Genomic DNA, 22478 nt, shown 5'->3' with positions numbered 1-22478 from the left:
AATGAAGTACTATCACTGGTGATCACTTCACACTGGTAAAATTCCCTTTGAATAATGATTGACACAGAAATGTGTTATTTATTGATGTTCTGTCCTTTCTCTCTTTTTTTGAAGAGATTTAACATCCAGTCAAGCAAACTCTAGGCTGCTGTTTCTAATAGGTACACATCATTCATTGATTGTCCACTGCTTTAATTGACTGCCTAGTTTAGTAAATAGAATAGTCTGCCACAAAGGGCAAGATTGATTTTGCTCAGAGGACACAATTCAACAATGATTAGAGAAAAATTTCCTTAAATTGCCAAACACAAACAGAGCCCTTTCTAAAACGAACTGGACACTTGTCATTTTAGAGATATAGCCTAACTTTAAAACGTTTCTATTAACTTCAGACTGTCTTTAATGACTTGAAATCAAGGTTATTATAAAACAACTAAAATCCTCATCACCACATGAACTGAGCCTTCAAATAAACTTGAGACTGTAGTGCAAGTGACCACCTTAAATTTGAAATATAAAATAACACTGAAAGAGAAGTTGTGAATAAAGTCTAGATAAGCTCCACTTGTATTTGGCACAACAGTTTGTCATAATGTAAATCTAAGGTGAGCTCCACCCTCATATACGCACGCGGCACGCCTTCCCCTTGCTGCTCTTGCGCGTTTGACGCGCGACTTTCCATGTCTCCGCGTGTCTGCACAGGTGCTGCATGTAGGCTATTTATTGTTTGTCTCAGCAAGACGAAACGTACGCATGTCTGTAATAAATATGAAGGGACGTAAAGCTAGTAGAGAAACTACCGGTACTTCTCTCTCCAGCCTATTTGACTATTGCGTGGATTCAATCTCTACCTGCTTGTCTCGCGACGCAGACAAACTTTGCGCATCCATCGGCCTAAATTGTCTGTCTGCGCTGCTTTGCCTGCTGTCATGCTTCCTGTAAGTAGCTTCGGATACAAAATTGGGTCCAGATATTTTTGTAACGTTTCTAGTACTAAAAAAATCGGGCTTGTTTCAGGCTCGTATATCAGAGGTGCAAAAATCGGAGAGAAAATCCTGGAGAAACGTTAACATCCTTGTACAGATGCATCGGTAACCTGTGCAACACAGTGGGAGCAATTCTGTCCAGTCAGCTGTATATTTTGGTACATTTTTCTTTAATGATGGTATTTATTGTATTTTGAAGTCAGCCAGAACTTATTTCCTTTCCTTCCTCTGCAGGTCTTAATGGGCACTTTTGTTTCTGCTGTGGATTTTGTCCATGTTATTTCTTCCTGCCTCCCTGTGCTCCTGTGCTGGAATTCACAGGCAGGTAAGTATAAAGAAATGAAATAATAAAACATATCAAACAATCAAACATCATTACAATGTTAAATTATGTGGGTACGTGTGTTTATATCAGCACCCAAGTGGTCCAAAACAGAAAGAAGGTGTTCCTCAGATGAGTATGTTTCACCCTCAGAAATCTCTTTGTATGTACAGTAAGTGTGACACTTTTCTCTTTAGAAAAGAGGCAGAGGATGATAAGGAGTCGGAGGAGGCAGCACTTCCTTTCAGTGTGCGTTCTTATGGCGGTTGGAGGAGGAATTCTCCAGTCCAGGGTCACACACTGCCCATTAGAGCCGAGTCTACGTGGGAGGAAACTGCTGCATGTCACCCTCCAAGTGAGCACATACACCTCCACTGTTGCTGGTTGCATTAATTTGAGTTATATTGCTAAGTGTTTGCCAGCATTTTACAAATGAGTTAAAGAATATTGACCTCTGCCTAAGTTATGTGTTCACTGATATCTACCTTCAGGCTTTTATTTTTAGTGTTGTGTAAATGAAAACATACTCAGTTGATGTACAGATTGTTTCTGAAACATGTGACTCTTTATGTTACTCAATATTGTATAGAAAGAGTCAAAATATTTACCTTGTATTACATTTGACTATAAACAATTTTCAACTTTTTTTCATACAGGACAAAACTGAAGTCCTGGGTTACATACTTGGCCTCCTCTCCTTTGTAGTGGCCTGTACCTCGAGGTTACCTGCACTCAGCAGAGCAGTAAGGGATAAAACAGTGTTTTGGTGTCAGACTTCCTCTTCTCTGATTCCCAAAGTTAATATAATTTCAACTCTCTCTCTCTCTCTCTCTCTCTCTTCCCACCTTAAGTACAGAGGACAGATGTTGACCTGGCCCTATGTTTATTCGGGACTCCTGTGCTCAATGGCTGGAGCTCTCTATGCTGCTGCCATTCTCATCTACGACACCAACTTTACGTTTGTTTTAAGAGTCCTGCCGTGGCTACTGTCAGCACTGTGCTGCGTCTACCTAGACCTTCTTGTATCCTCATATAGTATATAACAGTGTGAATATCAGTTGATCACTCTGTCTAAAACCAGAATAACACACAAGCACATCAAAACAGTAAGGGTGATGAGTACCAAAATGTTAATTTGGCCAGAGTTACTAAACCTTCAGTGGTAGTTTTTTTTTTTTTCCAAGAAAAAAATTCTCAGGAGTTTGTTTTTAGACTAACAGAAGCAGTATTGACAGCTGTGATAGAAATGAGAATAAAATACTCTCTACTCACTAATGCCATGAATATGAAGTAGATGAGAAGACCGTCATACTATAATCTTGGAATTTAATTTTTAAAACCAGGTCATATGAATGTATGAACTGGACATGTCCGTCCATGTGTTATTTTTTGGCCTTAAATCAAATGCTATCAGATCCTAGTCATGTGTTGGTGCCGAAAAGGAACGAGACGGCAGCTAAATAGCTTTTCTCTGGATACAGAGAGCCTGTTAGGTGGCTCAGGACTCACCAGTGAGGATAATGCTGTCAAGAATAGACAAAGCAAACAACAAATTAATTCATCAGCACAAACAGAGGTAAGTATTCATACTTCATGTCTTTGTAAACAGTATTTTGGGGAAAATTGTGACACTTCACCCATTATTTCTCCGGATGTGCATCAGCTTAGATTTGCATTCAAGTAAAACAATTATAGATCTTCTAAGGAGCACCTCTGATAACGATTTCTCCCAAATGCCTTCGTTTGATTATTTTATTACTCAAGTCTATATTGCTCTTTTTCTTCAAAGACAGAAAAAACCCAGAGGATTTCTGATATGGGCCGATATATTGATATGGGTACTCAACCTGCAAGCAAAGTAAGTAAAGGGAAGAATCTGGTGTGATAAAGAAATACACTTTCCACTCCATTGATGTAATCAGTGGTTTTTACTGTAGTTGAATATTTACTTTATTTGCTGCAGACATGCCTGAAGGTGGTGACGTTGTCTAAGGAGGACCGGTCTCTCCACAGGACAATGCGAGAGGTGAGAGTCAACGGTTTCTCCTCGGACACATCATGCGACTCCTCACTGGAAAGCTCTGATCTGGAGGTGAGTTGGACTACCTAACATTTAAATAATGTCTTGTCTCTTTAAGTGAAATAATCGTTTAGTTTTTTTTATTTTGCTACCCAACTAACTTCCACACTCTTACCAATTATTTTAAAATAGATTTTTAAAATATTGAAATTGTTCCAAGGTGAAAGTTTAAATTTGCAGCTGCTTATGTCCAAAGCGATGTACATCTCAAAAGATGTTTAACAAAATTCAATTTGATTATCTTAAAGGTTATTTACATTTAAATATTATTTTAGATGTTGCCATCAAACTAACTTGAGTAACCTTATTGATTAGAGAATTTGTCATTGAGTCATTGAGCTATCACATGCAATGCACAATTCTTTAGTGAGCAAATACACTGAACGTATTCAGGAATAGCTTTGCCTTCATGTAATTATTACCGAAAAGGGAGGTAGTGTTTTTTATTAAATTTAGTTGCAAGTGTATTTCTGATAGTCTGCCACTAGGTGGAGACAGCATGATAACATAATGGGGTTGGTGTATAACTAAAGTCTTGTATAGACATCATAAATTATCCACTGAAGTTCACAAAGAGGTGAAAGTTAAGGCTGATCCTCAATGTTTGACTAACTACTGCTTTACCTGTATGACTTTGTCTTAAAGTGTAACAAAACAAAGAGTACACTGCACAGTCTCACAGAGCCCCATGTTTTTGCCACCTTAATGATGAAAATACTCATCTAGAGAGTGTTTTTCAAAAAAAAGTTACAGTGTGATCACTGAAAATTAATCACAGACCCCTCTTCCAGTCTTGAAACGCTTTCTTATACTATAAGAATCTCTCTTTGTCTTTGTGATATTAGATGACCTCACATGCGTCATATATCAATTTTATTTTGAGCAAATGAAAGTCCAGACTTTGGAGGAACTCTTAAGAAGAACAAGCAAAAAGGACGGGATGTTTTGGGGTTTTTTTTAGCTGTGTGCGTCTTCCATGTGACTCGGAGGGAAGTAAGTCAAGACAGCTGTCAGAGGTTTAGTGAGAAGGCAGTGGTCAGCATATCCATGAAAGATCGATGAGTCAAACCCTTAAGAGAGGTGTGTGTGTGTGTGTGTGTGTGTGTGTGTGTGTGTGTGTGTGTGTGTGTGTGTGTGTGTGTGTGTGTGTGTGTGTGTGTGTGTGTGTGTGTGTGTGTGTGTGTGTGTGTGTGTGTGTGTGTGTGTGTGTGTGTGTGTGTGTGTGTGTGTGTGTGTGTGTGTGTGTGTGTGTGTGTGTGTGTGTGTGTGTGTGTGTGTGTGTGTGTGTGTGTGTGTGTGTGTGTGTGTGTGTGTGTGTTCAAGTGTATGGAGAGAGTTGTTCTGAGAATTAGGGTTTGTATCTTAACCCAGAACTTAAAGTCGAGAGTGGCGTAATGCAACTGTGCCCAGAGTTAAATATTGGCTTCATAGTGGATACTATTCTTGTTGTAGAGGACATTTTGGATTTTATAATGCATTCCCTTTTGAAAAGTTTTAAGTTAAAGGGAGAATGAAATTACAAGCCTCATCCTTTCAAGCCCTGAAATTTACAGCCACAAGTGAAACTCCCTCACAGTGATGCTATAAGCCAAGACAAATACAGAGGATGTCATTTAATGTGAAACAAAGCTAAACGATGTGTGGGCAAACAATTGCAGCTTGATACTGTTCAACAAACAGGAAAGGCCAATGAATGCTCTTGGCACAGTAAGTATAGAGAAGTAAAGGCTTTACAAAAAAAGAATTTCTATGTCGTACGCATTAAAACATGCTACTTTATTTGGCGTTGTGGAAGGAGGTCTTTCTTAAGAACTATAAAGGCCTCCAAAAATGAAGAATTATTGGGACAGCTTAGGAGAGTCTGCTTGAAATCGGTAAACTCTTAAAAAGAAGGAGCAAATCTTTGCTGATCAGTGCTGAACAGATCTCCCATCTGTTTTCTTTGACACTTTTTCACATGTTAGTAAGACTTCACCCGAGCTGTTCACTTAGTAAATAAGTAAAAAGATAAGTTTCCGTAAAGGTTAGTGCTGTGTCTTATGTTTTATTTTGAAAACACAAAGCATGAGGAGTTAAAGACTACTGAAAGCTGCCACTTGTTATTTAGTAACAAAACATTTTGTATTCATTAAACCACAGGTTACCCAACTGTAAAAAAGGTTTGAAGGGCCGAACCAGGTTAGAAAGGAGATTTTAGTGTTAAAATGTATGAAATATTTAATAAACAAAACATGACAATTTGTCTCCTTCCCTGCGCAAACGAGCCAGCAGCTTGAATTGTCCATTGTGCTGTCTGTGTGTTTCTTACACATTTCTGCTGAGTGTTTGCTCTTTGTTGGGGTGAGACTGAGGTGGAGGTGAGGGAGGGAGGGGATGCTGAGGGGTACAGTGAGGGGTGGATTTGTTAGAGGTTTGCCTTGTACTTCAATTGTTCTGCTGTAAAGGGTCTTTGATTAAAGACTAGCATTGGGTTGGGTCTGTCTGCTTAGGAAGTATTGCAAAATATTTGCCTTGTCTATAAGGGGGCCTGTTTTACCCTCTTCTATTTTGGGACATGTTTATGGTCCCCTGTGTGATGCCTCCTGGCATGGACTTAAGTCTGTGTGCAAACAGATGTAAATCATTTGCATTCTTGACATTAAGCTGTTTCTCTCACACACCCTGAGTCATAAGAAATATGATTTCAGGATCTCTCCCTGCTTATAATAACTAGCATTAAATCAGGTACAGTACAAAAAAATATAAGTATAAAATATGCTTAAAATAAACCAACTGCAACAGCTACCAGACATTTAGTCAATTGATGGAAAAATACCAATACAAATAACTTTTTGAATTATTTTTAAAAGCACAACAATTAAAAGTTAATTAATTTATTGGCTGCAATGGCTCTAATGACTCATCATAAACCTTTTAAATGTTTTTTATTTAATTTTTTATGACCTGTCCATTTTTCAGTGGGATTTTGAAGCGGCAAATGCCCAGTGGAATGATCCGAGAGCTAAACAACGGGAGAGGGCTGACTTTCCACTCGAAGGATGGCCAAAAGACTCCAAACCCTGTAAACTATGCACCCGTATAATGTCTGGACTCCCACAGAGAACTCTGTGTGGTAAAGATGACCATAAGTAATGTCCTACACATCTGCTGGATTCATTCAAGTGTAATTAAAAAGAAGTGCAAACGTTGACCGGTTTTCTCTAATTTGTTTTATGGTTGTAATACTGTATATATTTTCCATCACCTCAACTGGCCAGTGTGGGTAGATTGATGCTGAAAATTGTAAGTCTTGGCCCAGCTGGAAATTGCGTTGTACTATAGTTGCAGGTTTGTCAGTGTACAAAGCAAATTACAGCTGCGGTCAAAGGTCTGTCCTGAAAGTATTAATTAAGCCTGATGAAGCTGATCTGAAGGGGAATTTAAAAGAAAAGGCCTCCCATAATAAAACAATATTGGCCCCTGCTGCCTTGCAAGGTTATTGGGTCATATCCTGCATTTTGCTAGTCGACCTGGGTTATCAGGGCTGGACTGGGAAAAGGACCAGTGGAGCAGATAAGCCCCAGACTAGACGGCCTGGGCTCCCCCCATCCTCTCCATCATCCCTATGACCTCTGTCTGTTTCTTTGCTCTGTAGCTTTAGGGGATGATAATGGAGCAACAGACCATGGCATTTTTTTACTGAAGGGACTTCCTAATACCTGATAATGGAACAATACACAGATAAGAGCAAAGTTATAAAGCATCATTTACTCCTCCCTCTTACATTTCCTGAAGTGTTGTTTTGGAAAAAATGATTGGGAAATGACTCTTAGTGTTCAACAACAGAATTGCTTATACCAGGAGTGCAAATTAATTAAACCAAACAGATTGTTTTATCAGTCAATATAATCTTTAAGCCATAATATGTCTTGAAGATGATTCACAACATCGAAATTAAACAATCTTCTTAAAATCCCTATTTCAGATATATTGTCCTGTCCATCTGATGCCAGTTCTTCATGTCTTATAACTGCAACAGTTTTATCTTCAATTCCTCTGGGTAGTGACCAAAGTGTAAACAATTAAAAAGCTATAAAGTGCTTACTGATGCCTATAGAGCTGTCTCATATTGCTGGAATGTACCCTAAGCAAATAGCTTGCAGAAATCTGAGATGTTCATCAAGATCACTGACACATAATGCTTAGCTCAAATTGCAAATATTTTTTCTTAGCGGTTCTGGGTTTAAGGTTGATGTCAATCTGAGAATTTTAGAAAAAATCAAAAGCAAGTTTCGGCTTTTAGTGTTTCACAAATGGTTCACAAAGCAAAGACAGAAATTAGGTGTTTGTATTCCATTAAAGCCGTCTGATGTCATGAATGCTGAGCAAGCACGAGTCTACCTCTGGGCCTCTTCGTTGTCACCTCTGAGACTGAACCAAAGACAACAAGCTGTGTCCCTATAAAAATGTGGAATTTTGTTTGCAGAGGTGATGAAGAGAATGGATTAGCACATCTGAAGCAGCAGTGGGGAACGGGCCTTTCTGTTTTTCTTGGCTCGTGCGTCAGCGATCGCTCCTCTGCAGAGGACAGGGAAGAGGTGTGATGATTTGAGCCTGCTGGACATTTTTGCTGTAGTTTGCCAGAAATGGAGGAGGGAGCCGTTTTATTGTTCAGGAGATACACCATTCTTAAATAGTTACAGTGAATGCGTTACGAGACACTATGCACTGATAAATGGTTACCTTGTTGTTACTCAATAACTGGAAAAAATAATTATACAACATAGACTGTGTGAGTTGTTTGTATAAAGAGGAAAGATTCGAAACAAAAGGTTCTTGTTAGTAGGCTGCCAGTGTGTTAAACAGCTGTGTAAATTATATTGCTCAGAAAGAATTATAGAAAGTCTAATAAAAAAGCAAATACTGATCCATCAAATTTTCAGATGGTTATTTGTCTATTTATCTGGATCCTTGCTAATATTTGACTGATGCTGGCTGACATGTGTGCACAGTGTTTTTCATACTTCCTGGATTAATGGATATAGGTTCTAGTAGTAAGAATTTATACAACCTTTAGTGGAAATATAAGCCATGGGAGCATAATGTAAAAATAGCCTACATTTTGATACAACATTTTTTTTATATAAAGTCCCTGTAATCATCTTGTAGCCTAGTGTAGGGCCAGCCAATGCATTTGTCTAATAATGTTGCAACATTTAAATCTCATTTTAAAAATCAGAATTACCTGCACATACACAGCAGGCTACCATTTGAGTCCCTGCATCATCAGTCACTAACAATGGCTCACTTTCTTATGATGATACCGCCATCTGTTATGTTCATTCACTGCTGTTATACAGAGGGACAACAGGACACTGAGTGACCCTTTCACTGTACTTATATTATCTTATTGGTGATGGGGCGCACTGTTCACCTTGCGTGGTCCACCCGTGACATCACGAGGCGTCACTTCCTGCCGTCAGACAGCCAGTTCAGGCCAGTTCACTTAACTGCTGTAGTACTCAGTCTGTCCCGCTGAGCTGTCAGCCCAGCAGTCCTCCGCTCAGCCAACATTTTGCCATTAAACTCAGCCCTCTTTACACTTCAACGACGTTTTCCTTCAGATAACAGCCGCTCTCACCTCACAATGACTCGGAGGTGATCTTCAGAGTGTCCAGGTGGTTCTGGGTGAGTGTGTTTTCCTCTCTCGTACGTTTGGTGGGTTTTGCCTCCATCGCTGTCATCATCAACCCATGTGTGTCAGCCGCTAACGTCAGGGCTAAGCTAACGGCGGCTACATAGCGGGTGTACGGAGAACCGGTTGTGGTTGCCATTGAAACATAAAAAAACAAACAAACATCCTGTAACAGTATCTGAAACCGAAAGCAGGATGGCCAAGGGAAGACACAATGACGCTGTTGTCCAGTCAGGCACTAATGAGCTTTCTAACAATGGAGCTTTGCTAACATTAGCCAGCTAGCCGTCATCCAGCGATTTCTTCGTCTTTACCGATGAGGCTCTTACCTGGCAGCCCGGGGATTACAGCCACGATTTATGGTCGGAAATACAGAGTATCCGTCCATGATGTGTTGAACGGCTAGTTAGTATAAAGCTAACCTGTAACATTGTACACCGGATCAGTTGTACGCGTTTGAGAGATTTGTTTCTGCAGTTATGAATTTGCTCATTGGTCACTGATGTTGTGAAGGTAGTGGCTATGATAATCTGGAGTTACTTTTCATTCAATAAAGGCAATGGTTTCATTAGAAATATAATTGTTTAAGCTGTTGAATGTCTTCCCTGTTAGTTTGAGTGGCCTCTGAAACACCTGTCACTCTGGTCAACAGTCAGGGATGTCATCTACTCAGTGCTGCTTATCAGTTTGAGAAAATCTTAAAAACTCACACACAGGAAACAGCTTTTAGAGCTTTTATAGACTATGCGCTCGACGTTGTGTTATTCTGGGACATAATTGAATGGGTGATACAGAGAAAACTGTTCTATAAGGCAGCCAGGACCGAAAGCACACTAAATACTCACTCCAACATTGAAACAAGAGTGTCTGAAATCTTCAGTATGCAGCTTATTTGGATCGTAAATATAGTAGGAATGTCCTCGTGGGCTGTAAAACACAGCTGAATAAAGAGTAAGCAATAATTAGACAACAAACTGTTGCAAACGGGCGGAACATTTTGGGTTAGGATTGAAGCGTATAATGTTCATTGTCTTGTTCATCACACAAAGTAACACTAATTCATACTCATGATGCTCCTTAAAATTTAATGAAGGGTGACAACGTTCAATATTGATCAGTAACGGTTAAAAAGCCTTTGCCTGACAAGCAGAATCCAGAATCGAGTTGGTATCAAAACCATCTTGTCAACTTTCTGTGTAGCTCAACAAATTTGTTAGGAACCACATTTTGCTTTGTAGTGTACAGATATAACTGTGATGACTTTGCCTGCGGGTCTTTACACATTTTGTGAACATAGTTGAGCATGTGTCAATACCCTGTGACTACCCTTTTGGCATATGTACACATCCGTTTCTCACATCTGGCCTTTAATACTTTGAGTCACCTCTCAAAACACGTGAACTCTGAGTCAATAGTTATCCCCCTCACAAGTCCTGTCATTAATTGTCGATTGCAATGGGGTCTAGACTACAACTTTCCCACTTCACTTTATTCCAGATTCTCCCACAAGCCTTCAGGCAAACAGTGGAGGAGTTGTCATGTGAGTTATTTTCAACTGTGGCTTTCTCTTGGACAGTCTACCCTGAAGCTGTGACTGTTGAAGCAGCAGGGTAACAGCTGTTGCATGCACACTGTCTCTGGTCTGCTCTCTCACAGTGGCTCCTTCTTTGATGCTCCTCCAGAGGTGCTTCACTTAATGGCTTCTTATGTCCACATCACATTTGTGGCCTTAAAGTAATGCCTTGCTCATTGTTATTTTGTGTCTGGCTGTATTTTGATTCATGTTGAAATCCTTTGCCAGTAAATTACTCTGATGTGGATTTTAAAGGTGCAGTCTTCACGTTGTAGATTTTGCAAGATAATTGACTTACAGCCAGTCCAGCAACTTTGTGCTACTAAAACATTTTATTAATAAAAATGTTTGATGGCAAAGTAAATTACTGTGTGTGACTTCAGTGATTTAATACTTACATTTTTATTCAGATAAGATACATTTGCAGGTTTATTTCCAGTATGGGCTCACACTAGCAAAGTTGTCCCATACCGTACACCATTGCCAGGATGAACCAGGCCTGAGCGCGGTGGACTCTCCAACACAACGTCGTATTACAGCACATGCATGGCTTTACGTAATTATGAGGTGTCCTTAGCGAGACGGGCGGACTCAGGAGAGAGAGAGGGGAAAAAAAGACGTGCTGTCGGGTCCTCGTCTGCACATCGGAGAACAACACAGAGAACATGGCAGCTACTTTACAGACTTTGTGGCTTATTTTGAGTTATTTTAGTCTGACACAGACGTAAAACGCTGGGATTCCTCCATGATAAAGGCTGTTAACGCTGTGTACCCGCCTTGTGCATGAACTGTACATTACCAAAGCACACCTCTTCCAAGCGTGCCAGTGCCATGGAAGTATACCGTGCTCGAGCAGGGATCGGAGCACTCGCACTGGTCAAACAAACCGGACTTCAGGGGTGAAGCGTGCCTGGGCACGGTACGGATTACCTCGTGTGAGTGCACCCTTAAGAGGCTTTGAGTAGCTTTGCTGACATTACCTGTGGATGCACACTGTGGCATGAGAGACGCTTTTCACAGAAATACACTGCGTGACCTTAGAATGGGCTTTCTCTACGATGTGTAACTGGCATGTGAGAAAAGATCGGGATATAGTGGAGCCACAGAAGGAGTAAAATACCTCTGTGACATACTCGGTGTCACTCTGGCTGAATGATTGGTATACTTATCGTTTATAGTGGAAAATAAGAGACACATTTGTGGGGATTTAGTGAGAGGCAGGATAAACTCAATCTGTGTGCACAGCATTCAAAGAATTGTACCAATGTGGGGCTTGCCAAGACTTGTTGACTCATCACTAATACAGTTCCAGTATAAAGTGTAACAGTTAAGAAACTAGATTTCAAATAAGGGTTTATTTGAGTTTTCAATTGAAAATTGGACAGAAACATTGACGTAAAACACTTTTGCATGTTTCAGTTTTTTGTCCTGATTACTTTGTCTTAATGATTTCCCTGTATACGCTTATTAATGCATATTGACAGCTGAACTCGGAGGCCTGACAGATTCAGTGCTTGTTGCCAAATGTTCTCTGGCTCCGTTTAGTTCAGTAGCAGCGTCTCTTCTTAGTGGGAGCGGCTCCTTCTTCAGTCGGAATTAAGCCTACTAATAAGAGATAAGCTGTTTTGAGATACGGTATGCGTCAATGTGCTTCTAATCGTAACTTAGCAGAGTAAGGCCATGTGCTTTTAATTGTTACTTTGCAGAGTAAGGCCTTCATTGAGTAAGGATTTTGGGGTGTTATTTCCAAAGCATGAAACCTTTTAAGTTGGCGGAATATAGAATCAGAATCTGTGTTTATTGCCAAGTACATTTACACAAGATACAAGCAGTTTGACTTGGTGTTCACAGGCCTTAAAGTCTTTGTGTCAGACAGCTTCCCACGTGTTATCATCTGGATTCATGCACTGAAGGCAATGAACTTGCCCTCTTGAATCTTTGACCCTCCTCGTCTCGGTGAGAGAGCTCAGGTCTTGTCCAAGCTCAAGATTTGCAGCAGTTTAGTTTCATTTTAAGAAGTAAGGTGCAACTTTTCCACAAGCCTTTGAGCCAATGCCTCAAGACTTTTCACAGGCGAGTATAAACACAACAGCCTGTGACGGAAGACCTGCCAGTGTTGATTCAGAGTGGAGATGAGAAATATCTTAACATGGCAAAAAGTCATCTCAGCAGCCCGGCACTGTTTGCTGTGGGAGCCCCAAAGCGCTGCGACAGAGGAACAAAACTTTCATGTGCCCGTCTAGCGGTTGGCCTCCGACAAGACCGGGATAAACCAGTGACCCGCATCAGTGGAAGTGAGATGATGCATAGAAACAGCTGTGAAATGTAACAGAGCCAGGCCAACCTGAGAATAGAGTTGTGCAATATGAAATCGATATACCGGGCATTGCAGATGAACTGAGTTCGTTCATTGCTGACGTAAATTTGCTCGCTGATTTGATTTAAAGTTTTTTGCTGTTTTATTCTGAGTTTACTCATGTTAGCAGATGTTTGTCAAACTACAGTTACAGAGTGGTAGAGCGGGGTATTCCTCATGTCATATTGTCTACACTCCTGCCCTTTAATATCGGTATCACTGATGTTTACTCCTCATAGTCAATAGTTTCACCTGCTGACTCGTCTATTCTCATTATTGCACTTTAATACAGGTATCTTTGATTTTTCTCTATATCAATACTGCTCACTTACAACTGTCATCACTGGTTTTTGCACATGTTCATGTACTTCAGCAAAATATGTTTGCATTCAGTTAAACATGACTTACAAATGTCATAGTTAATTTCTCACTTTCTTGACTAGTTGGAATGTTTAAGGGAAATCCTTGTGTATTTATTATTTTTATTCTTAGTTTTTATATTTTTTACTTTTTAAGTGCTTTTCTACTTTGTATACCATGTTATATAGTTTAGTTACTATTTCCCAGCTTGGGACCATAAAGTGTCTGTCTGTCTGTCTGTCTGTTGATCTCTTGCACAGTGGTTCATTTCCATACACTGTCAAGCATTGCGCCTGTTAATCCGAGGTCATGTGCTCTGACTTAAAACTCAGCAAAACTTTTGATCTGAAGGATTATTGTTTCTTTCCCAGCCCTTCATTTGGTTTCTCATAGGTTTATTGACAGGTTTTAAAGTAACATTGAGACACAGACCTTCCCTTTTTTTTTTTTTTTTGTCCTCCCTCCTCCCTGATGTCATTCATGGTAACACCCCTTTCCCTCTGAGACGGTCATAGTAGCCTGTAATGTTCAGCAGGTCTTCACACTGGCTTCTGATCTATAATGTGCAAATATATAATATCTTAAAACAACCTTCATCTGTGATTTATTCTAAGGCCGTTGCTGTGGATAAGGGTTGTGAATGTTTGCACTGAAAGGTGAGTTTAACAAGGAGCTTTATATTCCAAAAAGATGAAACCAAGATTGATGTTTTTGAAGGAGGAAACCTTTTCCAGTTAATAACAAAAATCCAGATTAGTTTGTCTAATAATCTCACTGTGGTCGAATTCTGTTGTCTTTCTCCATCCGCAGTGTGGTTAAAATGTTTTGACAAAATGACGTGTTTGTTCTTGGAAAGTTAAGGAGGAATTGTTACAGTTATAGTCTTTGTGGTGGACAGACATCGGAGGAAGGGCAGGTGGACAAAGATTTAGTTAAAGGCCAGTATCAGAGTGATAAACAGACTGATTGGCCCGTGATGGGGAACAAAGCTTGACCATAATGCCCCCTGAGTAGCAGGGGAAGTGATAAAGAAAGCACATTGAGTGCAGAGTATGATGGCAACAAAACACTTTCCTCCAAATGCTTCCATGAATTATAGACCTGTGTCATTAGGTCATGGTTCATTGTTCATGTTTTCCTTTTTCCCCCTGTGGTGAAGAACAGGACTCAAAGTTAAAGGAGAATATGTGAAGTCACTGAAATCCTGGAGTTTGGCTTTAGTTCAGGTTTTTGTAAAATAATATTTATATGAGCAGCATCAGTAGGTCTGCCTCACTTCAAGTGATCCTTGTAAAAAAAAAAAAAATGCTGCACTATTTTGGCCAAAATGATAATCATGATTTTTTTGATCAACATTGAGATCACGTGACCCGAGTCTGTAAGTAACTTTGGAATGCAAGAAAACCTCTGCCGATGATTAAACATGACGCGCGTTTAAGACTGAACTCAACTGACTCTTTTAAATGTGTAATGATGTTGTGACAGCCCGCTATTTTAATGAATAGAGCTCATCAGAAAATTCTTGTAAAGTTTGTAAAAAATATATACCGGTATATTTTTTTCCAGACCTATTGATGCTATTCATATAAATATTCTTTTACCAAAAAAATATGTTTATATAGAAAAAATATATTTAATGTTTTTAATTGTTTAAATACAAGAGTTTATATTAGTGTATTCTTTCATTTTCTAGAGCAAATGATGTGACGATTAAAAATAAAAAAGTAGGTTACATAACAAAGATGATATTAGTCATGTCTGTTAAAGAGCGATGCATTGGAGTTTAAAGAACATGCTGTTGATACTTCACTTAAAGGTTGGAGAGACAGAACTGGCAGTGAGAGATGGGATCACAGTGGATTGAGTTATTTTGGAAAACATTGAGTGTTAAGCTTTGTGTATCTATCGATTCTCTCTTCATGGGTCCATTCACACAAAGGGACGTAACTTCGCTGGCTCCCATTTAAACATTCTCAGTGGATTCAAGGCGGAAAAAATCACTGACAATATTCATGTTTAATCTCGTAGTTTGACAAAAAGATCAACAACTGCCTTTTGTATTTTCTTCTCTAATCTAGCTTTGCTTATTAATACAATGGCAGACTAATCAACTGACAGACAACAATGTGGCTTTAGGCTGGGCTGAGCGATCCTATAAATATCACTGATGTCATGCTTACTCCTCGAGGCCCCACTGAGGGTTTCTGTTCTCCTTAAAGGGATAGTTTGGTTTGAAGTGGAGTTGTATGAGGTACATGTCAATATTAAGTATATTAGCCACGGGAGTTGTTGGTCTGCAGAAGTAGTGCTACAACAAGGGCTTGCTAGTGGACAACTAAAGTGCTGCCGCTGAAATCCTCCTGATCTGTTTACTTAAACAACTCACAGCAGGAGAAACTGTCTCGGTTTCATGAAAATATTTGCTTTTATTCATTTTATTTCACTATCACCAAAAGAGCGGAGAAGAACGCAGTCTATGGTCCTACAACAACCAAAATGCTTTAAATGTAACCGTCCCCTCCCACGAGATTTACGTGGCTTTTTCTGGTTCTAACCTGCTTCGTTCTCACATCGGCTCACTGGGAGGAATAAATACGAGGGTACTAACAAGAGAAACTCCCGATTTAAGTCGGAGTGGAAGTTCATCTGTTTGTGTTTACACATGCTGCCTATCCCAAAACCTTCACGAGTTTTGTGCAAGTGCGAATTATAGAGTCCAACTGAGACGGTGCTAATCACGAAGGTCCAAGAACTCCTGGGTGAAACTTTGTGAAAAGAGTGTTGTCTGTTTGTAATGCAGCGTGCACAACAATGCATACGTAGCTCAGTAATGCAGTTGATTCGCTTGAAGTAATTACCTCGTCGTCGAACGTCAAAAAGCTGAAAATGACGTCGACGAGGGGTCGAGGCAAATGAACGTAGTCATTCCAACCCAATCAAGTATTGATTCTCATGTAAATGTTCTTTTCTCAATTGGTTGAACAGGACAGTGAAATGTGTAGGAGATACTCCGGCTCTACTGAAATTAAACAAGTGCCCTTAAATTGCGTAAATCCTATAAATAGATTATATTTCAGGAGTGGAAAGAGGTCGCAATGGGTGGTGGTCTACTATCAAGAAGGCTCGGGAAACATTGGAGTGAAAGTCAGGAGGAGTCACCTGACAACTCTTTATGTTAAAGTATCGGGTCATTATTATTTGCTGCTCATGGCGTAGCTTATCATGTTGACCTCTACAGTACCTGGTTTATTTCGTCACTGTGGGGAAAAAAAAAAAAAGACTCCAATTGAAGCATGAAATCATCATGGACACAAAGGACAGGATTAGCAGCACAGGACCCTGTGGGAAGATCAGAACTAAAGATGATTGGAAAACATTTAGCTCACATTCTCCTTCCTGTGTGGTCTTTATCTCTCTGAAACTGGATGTAGTGTGTCACATGATACTGAAATATAGCTCTATTGTTTGACTTGTTTACTTCAAACAGATCATCAGTTCATTCTCTACAAATTGTTCTTTACGCATTTTGAATAGTTTTATAAAGTTGTATAAAATTAAATGACGGGTCAGCGGTTAAAGTTACTGCTGACTCCTAAAACTGATGATTTCACTTCTCATTGGAGTGGAGGATGCAGCATGGCAGCCTGCAAATCTAACAATGTCACAAAAAGAAAAGTCCCTGCAAATACCCATTGAATTCTCCTCCACACCAACAAAAAAACAAACGTTCAGTTAAGTTCAGTAAAATGTTGTTTCAAGTTGAATTTGGTGTTTCTTGAATCTCTCTGAACAAAGTGCCTGTAGCTGAGCTCATCTCAAGTGTTTCACCGGGGACCCCATTATTTAAAGAAGTTAACACCTCCCCAAAACAAACTTATCGAAACCGTTTCAAACATGCACAAAGCTATAAAAAGACTGTGAACATGACCGACCAGCACATTTTTCACCCCGACATTATACCAAATTTTTCGTTTGTAAAATGTCCACGTGAAGTGGAGGCGAGCTGATGTTTGTATGCAGCAAGTAATATCCAAGAAAAATTCGAATGACTTTCTTATATCATGTAACCGCTGCAAATTTTGTGCTTATAATCTTTATAATAATTCGCCAGTACGTTCTTTTCCTCTTGTTCATTGATAGTTGTTGTGTCTTGTTCATTCATCCAACACATACAGTAGCGATTATTCAAGTAAAAAATGGCTTCATCTGCACCGTCTTCTTTACTCTCCTTCATGTCTTACCCCTTGAGAGGACGTTTCAGGGGGCGTGCTCTCCTCGTGCGCGATGCTAATAAAAACACTCTGAAGTCTTTAAGAGCTCTGTTGTAATGTTCACTGTTTGGTTTCTGTGTTTTCCCCGTACAGGGTTCCAGGTTGGTGTGGTGAGAGAGCAAGCTAATTGCGTGGAGGAGGACCGCCTGGGGCATCTTGTCCTTGGCTCGCAAGGTAAAAGCACACCAATTTAACCAGAAATCTTCATCTGTTCAAGCCTTCCAGATTACAGAGCACAAAGAGTGGTTCAAAGAGACAAACTTCCACACCTTGGTAAAAACCTTGTTTTAATGATGCCCTTTAAGGCTGGAGCATCTTCTATTTTTATCCATTGTTGAGCAACATTGAGGTAATCTGAGCTTTTTTAAGAGTTTGCAATGTAATTGAGAAAACGAAAGGAAAAACGTACATTTGTCAACCTCCTCTTCCCTGTTTTGCATAAATTGACCTTAATGAAGTACAACTCCACCCGTCCTCCGAACGAGTTAACTTGTAACATACTGATGCTTGAGCCATAAGCAGAGTTAGCTGGAGCCTTTCTGTCTCTAAGGCTTTGTTCACACTGCACCTCCAAATCTGATAATTCTTTTAGCACATCCAGATTGTGGTTTGACTTTTTTTTTTTTTTTTTTTTTTGCCCGTCTGAACACAAAAAGCCGAATGAGATTTTTCCAAATCTGAACGTATCGGTCGCTGTGCCACTTCCACCATGGAAAATAGCTATGATGTAGATCCGGCAGGCCTTAAGTTAACTTTGGTCCGTGAAAGAAAACAGCGAGAATCAAAACAAACGTAGTAAAACATGCCCGCGGACAAACTGCTCCGTAAAATTGTTTGCATTAGAAATAATCACACTATTCTGTCATCCATTTTGCTGTTGTTTTTGCTGGCCGTATCATAACCTGTTGCCATAGAAACCAATGTACATCAGATCAGGTCAATACAGACTGGCAGATCGGATCTGGTCACTTGCAGTTTGTAATGTGGACCGGCAGACAGTTAGATCAGAATCTGATCAGATTTGGGGATAAATCAGATTTAGGTGGCAGTCTGAACAAAGCCTTAGTATTAACTTCCCTGTCTGTAATTATGTTGAGTTTTTCTCAGTTTACAAAAAGGACTGCCTCCAATTCCTGGATCAAACATCATTCTGTGAGTTGAAGGAATGAAAACGACCTTGAAACAAAGCGTTAGGGTTGAATTTGTTACAGTGCATTCAGCTTTTTGTGCGTGTCTTCAACACATTCACAGTCATTTGTGGTTTAGCTTTTTAGCATTGTTGTTGACAGTTAATTGGCCCCTCGAGTAAAATTCATATTTCAAATACTTACTTTTATTTGAAGCTTGATCCAAAGCCAATTTCAGCAGGTTGTTACATTGTTGTTTTTCTTTTTTATGTGGCATGGTGTGTAAACAACATGCTCAAATCCAAACTACTATATATATTAAAATAAACAGCTTAACCAGTGGAATAGAAAAGAGAGAGGCCCTCGGTAAGACAACTTGATTTCTGAAGAGATGACTTCAAAATGATATGCTGAAAAATGTTTTGGTGACAGTCATGGTATTGTAGTCAAAGAATGTGTACATGATGCACTGGTGTCGGCATTTCCAGTCATATCACCCAGTTGGGAGGGAACATTCTTGTAAACTGCACCCAGCGCCGGCCAGGGGGCTGCTATTGTAAAATATGAGGAAGGGCTTGGTCCAAAGCAAAATATTCAGTGGTAAGCCGGAGAAAAAAAGTCCAGACAAGTGCAGCGATGCTGCGGGGGGGGGGGGGGCTAACAACGTGCCAGTGGTCTTCAGAGTTAGATGGTTCTGACTCTCCCTTTGCTTTTATAACTTCATGTGTTTTCTCTTGGTGTGAGTTTCCTCTTTATGTAATGTCATTTGGTGTTGTCACAAACACCTTGAACGGCATGTATCTACTGTATCTATCCCCATCTGACTTGTTTGCCTCATTACCAAACACATTGTCGCAACACTGCACAGATAAAGGCCATGGTTTTCCGCTCGTGTATGCAGCTCTCAAACTCTGTCAAAAGAGAAACGATTCCCCTTCAGTGTTTTCTGTGTGAGCTAGTTTAGTCACACTGGCCTTTTTTTTTATTTATTCAAGTAGGCTAAATGAAATCCTTCAAAAAGCTTTCATGATTTGTGTAAATGTATTTGATTATTACTCTGCTAATGACTTCTTTAATTTAAGGTTTAGGACTTTGGACTTGAGAGCAAATACTTGAGATTTTCTTGTGACTTGTAAAACACCGACTTAGTCCCACCTGCGTCAAATGAATAAACTTTAGCTTAAATAAAAATCTGTTCACTTATTTTCCTGTAATATGTCCCTGTATTGTGTGCTTGTTGGATAGATAATTTTCTAAACAACTTGTCATATATACATACCGAGTTTTACTGTAACAGGCGGAGGCATAGTTGTAGTGAACTCTGGATTACGTGGGACAGCGCTGGTCCAAAGTCCTCTGCACCTTTTAGTTAATATGTTTCCAACATAACTGTGTTTGTCTTTCAAAACGTTCAGTCATGTTCCATTGCAGAGGCCTGGATAGGATGTCACAAGTTTCCCCAGCAGCCTGGAATAATCCCAAGCGAAACTGATTTACAAAACCTAAATCCACATCCACACATTCATCATGAACTCAATGTAGTGTCCTCGCAGCAGCATGGTAAAGCTGCCTGCTGGATCCTGTTTGGCCGTTTCGCCACAGCGACAGTTCGTCTGCTGCTTAACTGGTGTTTCTATTGGCCTGTGTGTGTGTGTGTGTGTGTGTGTGTGTGTGTGTGTGTGTGTGTGTGTGTGTGTGTGTGTGTGTGTGTGTGTGTGTGTGTGTGTGTGTGTGTGTGTGTGTGTGTGTGTGTGTGTGTGTGTGTGTGTGTGTGTGTGTGTGTGTGTGTGTGTGTGTGTGTGTGTGTGTGTGTGTGTGTGTGTGTGTGTGTGTAAACTCAGGTGTTCTCGGGTCAAGCAGCTGTCTGGGAAGAAGTCGGAACATGTCACATGTTCTCCAGTGAACTATTAACCTCTTTCCTTTACTTTGTGTCCACAGATGGTAGAACTGTGTCTCCTCTCGTTCTAACAGTACAGAGTTAAAGGCTTAACACTGGCTTAAATATGTTTTAACAGAGTGCAGTAAAACATTTCAATTTCTGCTGGACCTGTTTCTTATTAAAATCATGTCGTCCAAAGTGCTGTTGAACATTTCCTCAGTGCATGTGCAAAACTGGAAATGTTTTCTATCTCATGGCTGAGAGGGAGATGTTTGCTCTGTCATTCACCTCCAGTTTGTGTGAGTGATTCTGCTCAGAGACTAGTCTCATCAGGCACAACAAAATACAGTGAGTCTTTGTCTTTAAAGGAATTTAGAACACAAGTTACGTCTTTTGAGGATAAACGGGATGAACTCAATGATCACTGTTCCCACTCTTCTTTATTCCCAAAACAATTCAACAATGTAGCGTTCAGTTGAGGGCTTTCACCACATCTAGCTGTTTATTTATGCTTACTAAAAACTGCCAGCGATTTTAATGAACTTACTGTCGAGTTGTTGATTTACAGTATATTGATTATGGAACTGTAAGACACTTGCCTAGATACTCTTTATTGTTTCTGTTGCCACATGCTGGCTCATTTTAGCATCATAGAAGGATTTATTTTGAAAGTGACCAAAGGTAGCGCAGGGGCAGCGCACGCAGGCAGCTCCGCTCACTCACTCACTCATTTCCGACCCCATCGACTGTCTCTCCCTCTAATAAAGGCGAAAAGGCAAAAAAAAAAGTAACTAAATAATATTCACAAATTCAATAAAAGAAGTGTGTGGCGAGAGTGGTGCGTGAATGTTTCAAAGTGCGTCAAATGAGCAAAAGGCAACGGAGAAAAATGCTAAGACAGTCATGCAACATGCCTGCAGGGAGAGAGCAGAGAAATTACAGATTTTTATTGTCCTAACAGCTGGGCCCAGATGTTACCAGAAGGCACCGGGGACACCCCGTCGACCTTCGTAAATAAAAAGCACACTGCTAAAATGTGCGTTACAAAGTTTGGAAATCGTAACTGCTTTAAAAATCTTTTATGTTTCTTTCTTCTTCATTGCACCTTTTAATTACCTTCCTTCTAGATCCACTGAAGGAGCACTTTAAGATCTAAGATGCAAAGATCAACTTTAACTTAATTAACTCTCTTTAATCACTTTTGTTGCTTTATTACATGAAAAAAAAAAATCTTATGTTTGCCTCCTGTGGTTTAACTATGATATTAAATAACAAAAGTCAGGTCAGTTGATTCAATGGTCTCTCAATATCAAGAAGATCATTGAAGTTAATTATTATAATTTGAAATAACTTTCTCATTTCAAACTTTAAAATTGTCTAAATAAATTGAACCCAGGTACTAAGATGACAGAGACAAGGATCAGCAGGCGCACTCGAGTACTACTTGATTGTGTTACTTACAATGATGCCGATTTTTGTACATTTCAAGAGTTTTAACCTGATGGAAATAGGGGGACTGGATAAAAGGTGTCTAGTCACTGTTCGGCTCTGTAACAATGTCGCACTAGATTTTGCAACCAGATTAAATGGTGATTGGATGCAGATAGAGTCTTGAGATCATTAACCCCCAACAACAAAGTGTTTTTTATTTAGTTTCATGATTTTATAACCACAGGAATGCAGTTACTGCAATAAATAAAACAGTCAAAGATGGCTTTGTCCAAACAGTTCATCTTTGAAAGCATCTTGGGAACCAGCCCTGGGCGTCTGACCCTCTGATGTCGAGGAAGTGTTTTGTTTATTTTTTGAGAGATTCAATGTTTTCCCGTACGGATCACCCTGACATTTGT

The 22478-nt window shown here is 39.8% G+C and overlaps 2 protein-coding genes across 3 annotated transcripts in view; both read left to right on the top strand.

Moving 5' to 3' along the window:
- Window positions 1–677: 677 nt before the first annotated feature.
- tmem44 (transmembrane protein 44) lies at window positions 678–6578 on the top strand. 2 transcript variants are annotated; one of them, XM_079350303.1, is made up of 10 exons: window positions 678–938; window positions 1018–1144; window positions 1221–1311; window positions 1506–1663; window positions 1965–2051; window positions 2160–2330; window positions 2723–2884; window positions 3098–3166; window positions 3272–3400; window positions 6347–6578. In XM_079350303.1, exons 1-10 carry the CDS (start codon window positions 754–756, stop codon window positions 6518–6520), a joined length of 1353 nt encoding a protein of 450 aa, XP_079206429.1. In that variant the 5' UTR covers window positions 678–753; the 3' UTR covers window positions 6521–6578. The 2 variants fall into 2 exon arrangements, with proteins under 2 accessions (XP_079206429.1, XP_079206430.1); XM_079350304.1 differs by having other exon boundaries at window positions 3322–3400; window positions 6347–6435.
- Window positions 6579–8851: 2273 nt separating this feature from the next.
- atp13a3 (ATPase 13A3) overlaps window positions 8852–22478 on the top strand; it is a 34831-nt gene continuing 21204 nt past the window's right edge. The window contains exons 1-2 of the mRNA XM_079350301.1: window positions 8852–9055; window positions 17716–17796. The gene's annotated coding sequence lies outside the window, so the exon portion shown is untranslated. The remainder of the gene's footprint in view (window positions 9056–17715; window positions 17797–22478) is intronic.

The sequence above is a fragment of the Symphodus melops genome, assembly GCF_947650265.1.
Source record: "Symphodus melops genome assembly, chromosome: 8".
NCBI classification, from domain to species: Eukaryota; Metazoa; Chordata; class Actinopteri; order Labriformes; family Labridae; genus Symphodus; species Symphodus melops.
The sequence above is the reverse complement of the archived record's forward strand: the minus strand, read 5'-3'. Positions and strand labels throughout refer to the sequence as shown.

Coding starts and splice junctions, on each gene's coding strand:
- tmem44 (XM_079350303.1), top strand. CDS start 754: ATGTCTGTAATAAATATGAAGGGACGTAAAGCTAGTAGAGAAACTACC. Junction 1,312..1,505: donor GTGCTGGAATTCACAGGCAG/GTAAGTATAAAG, acceptor TTTTCTCTTTAG/AAAAGAGGCAGAGGATGATA. Junction 2,052..2,159: donor TACCTGCACTCAGCAGAGCA/GTAAGGGATAAA, acceptor TCCCACCTTAAG/TACAGAGGACAGATGTTGAC.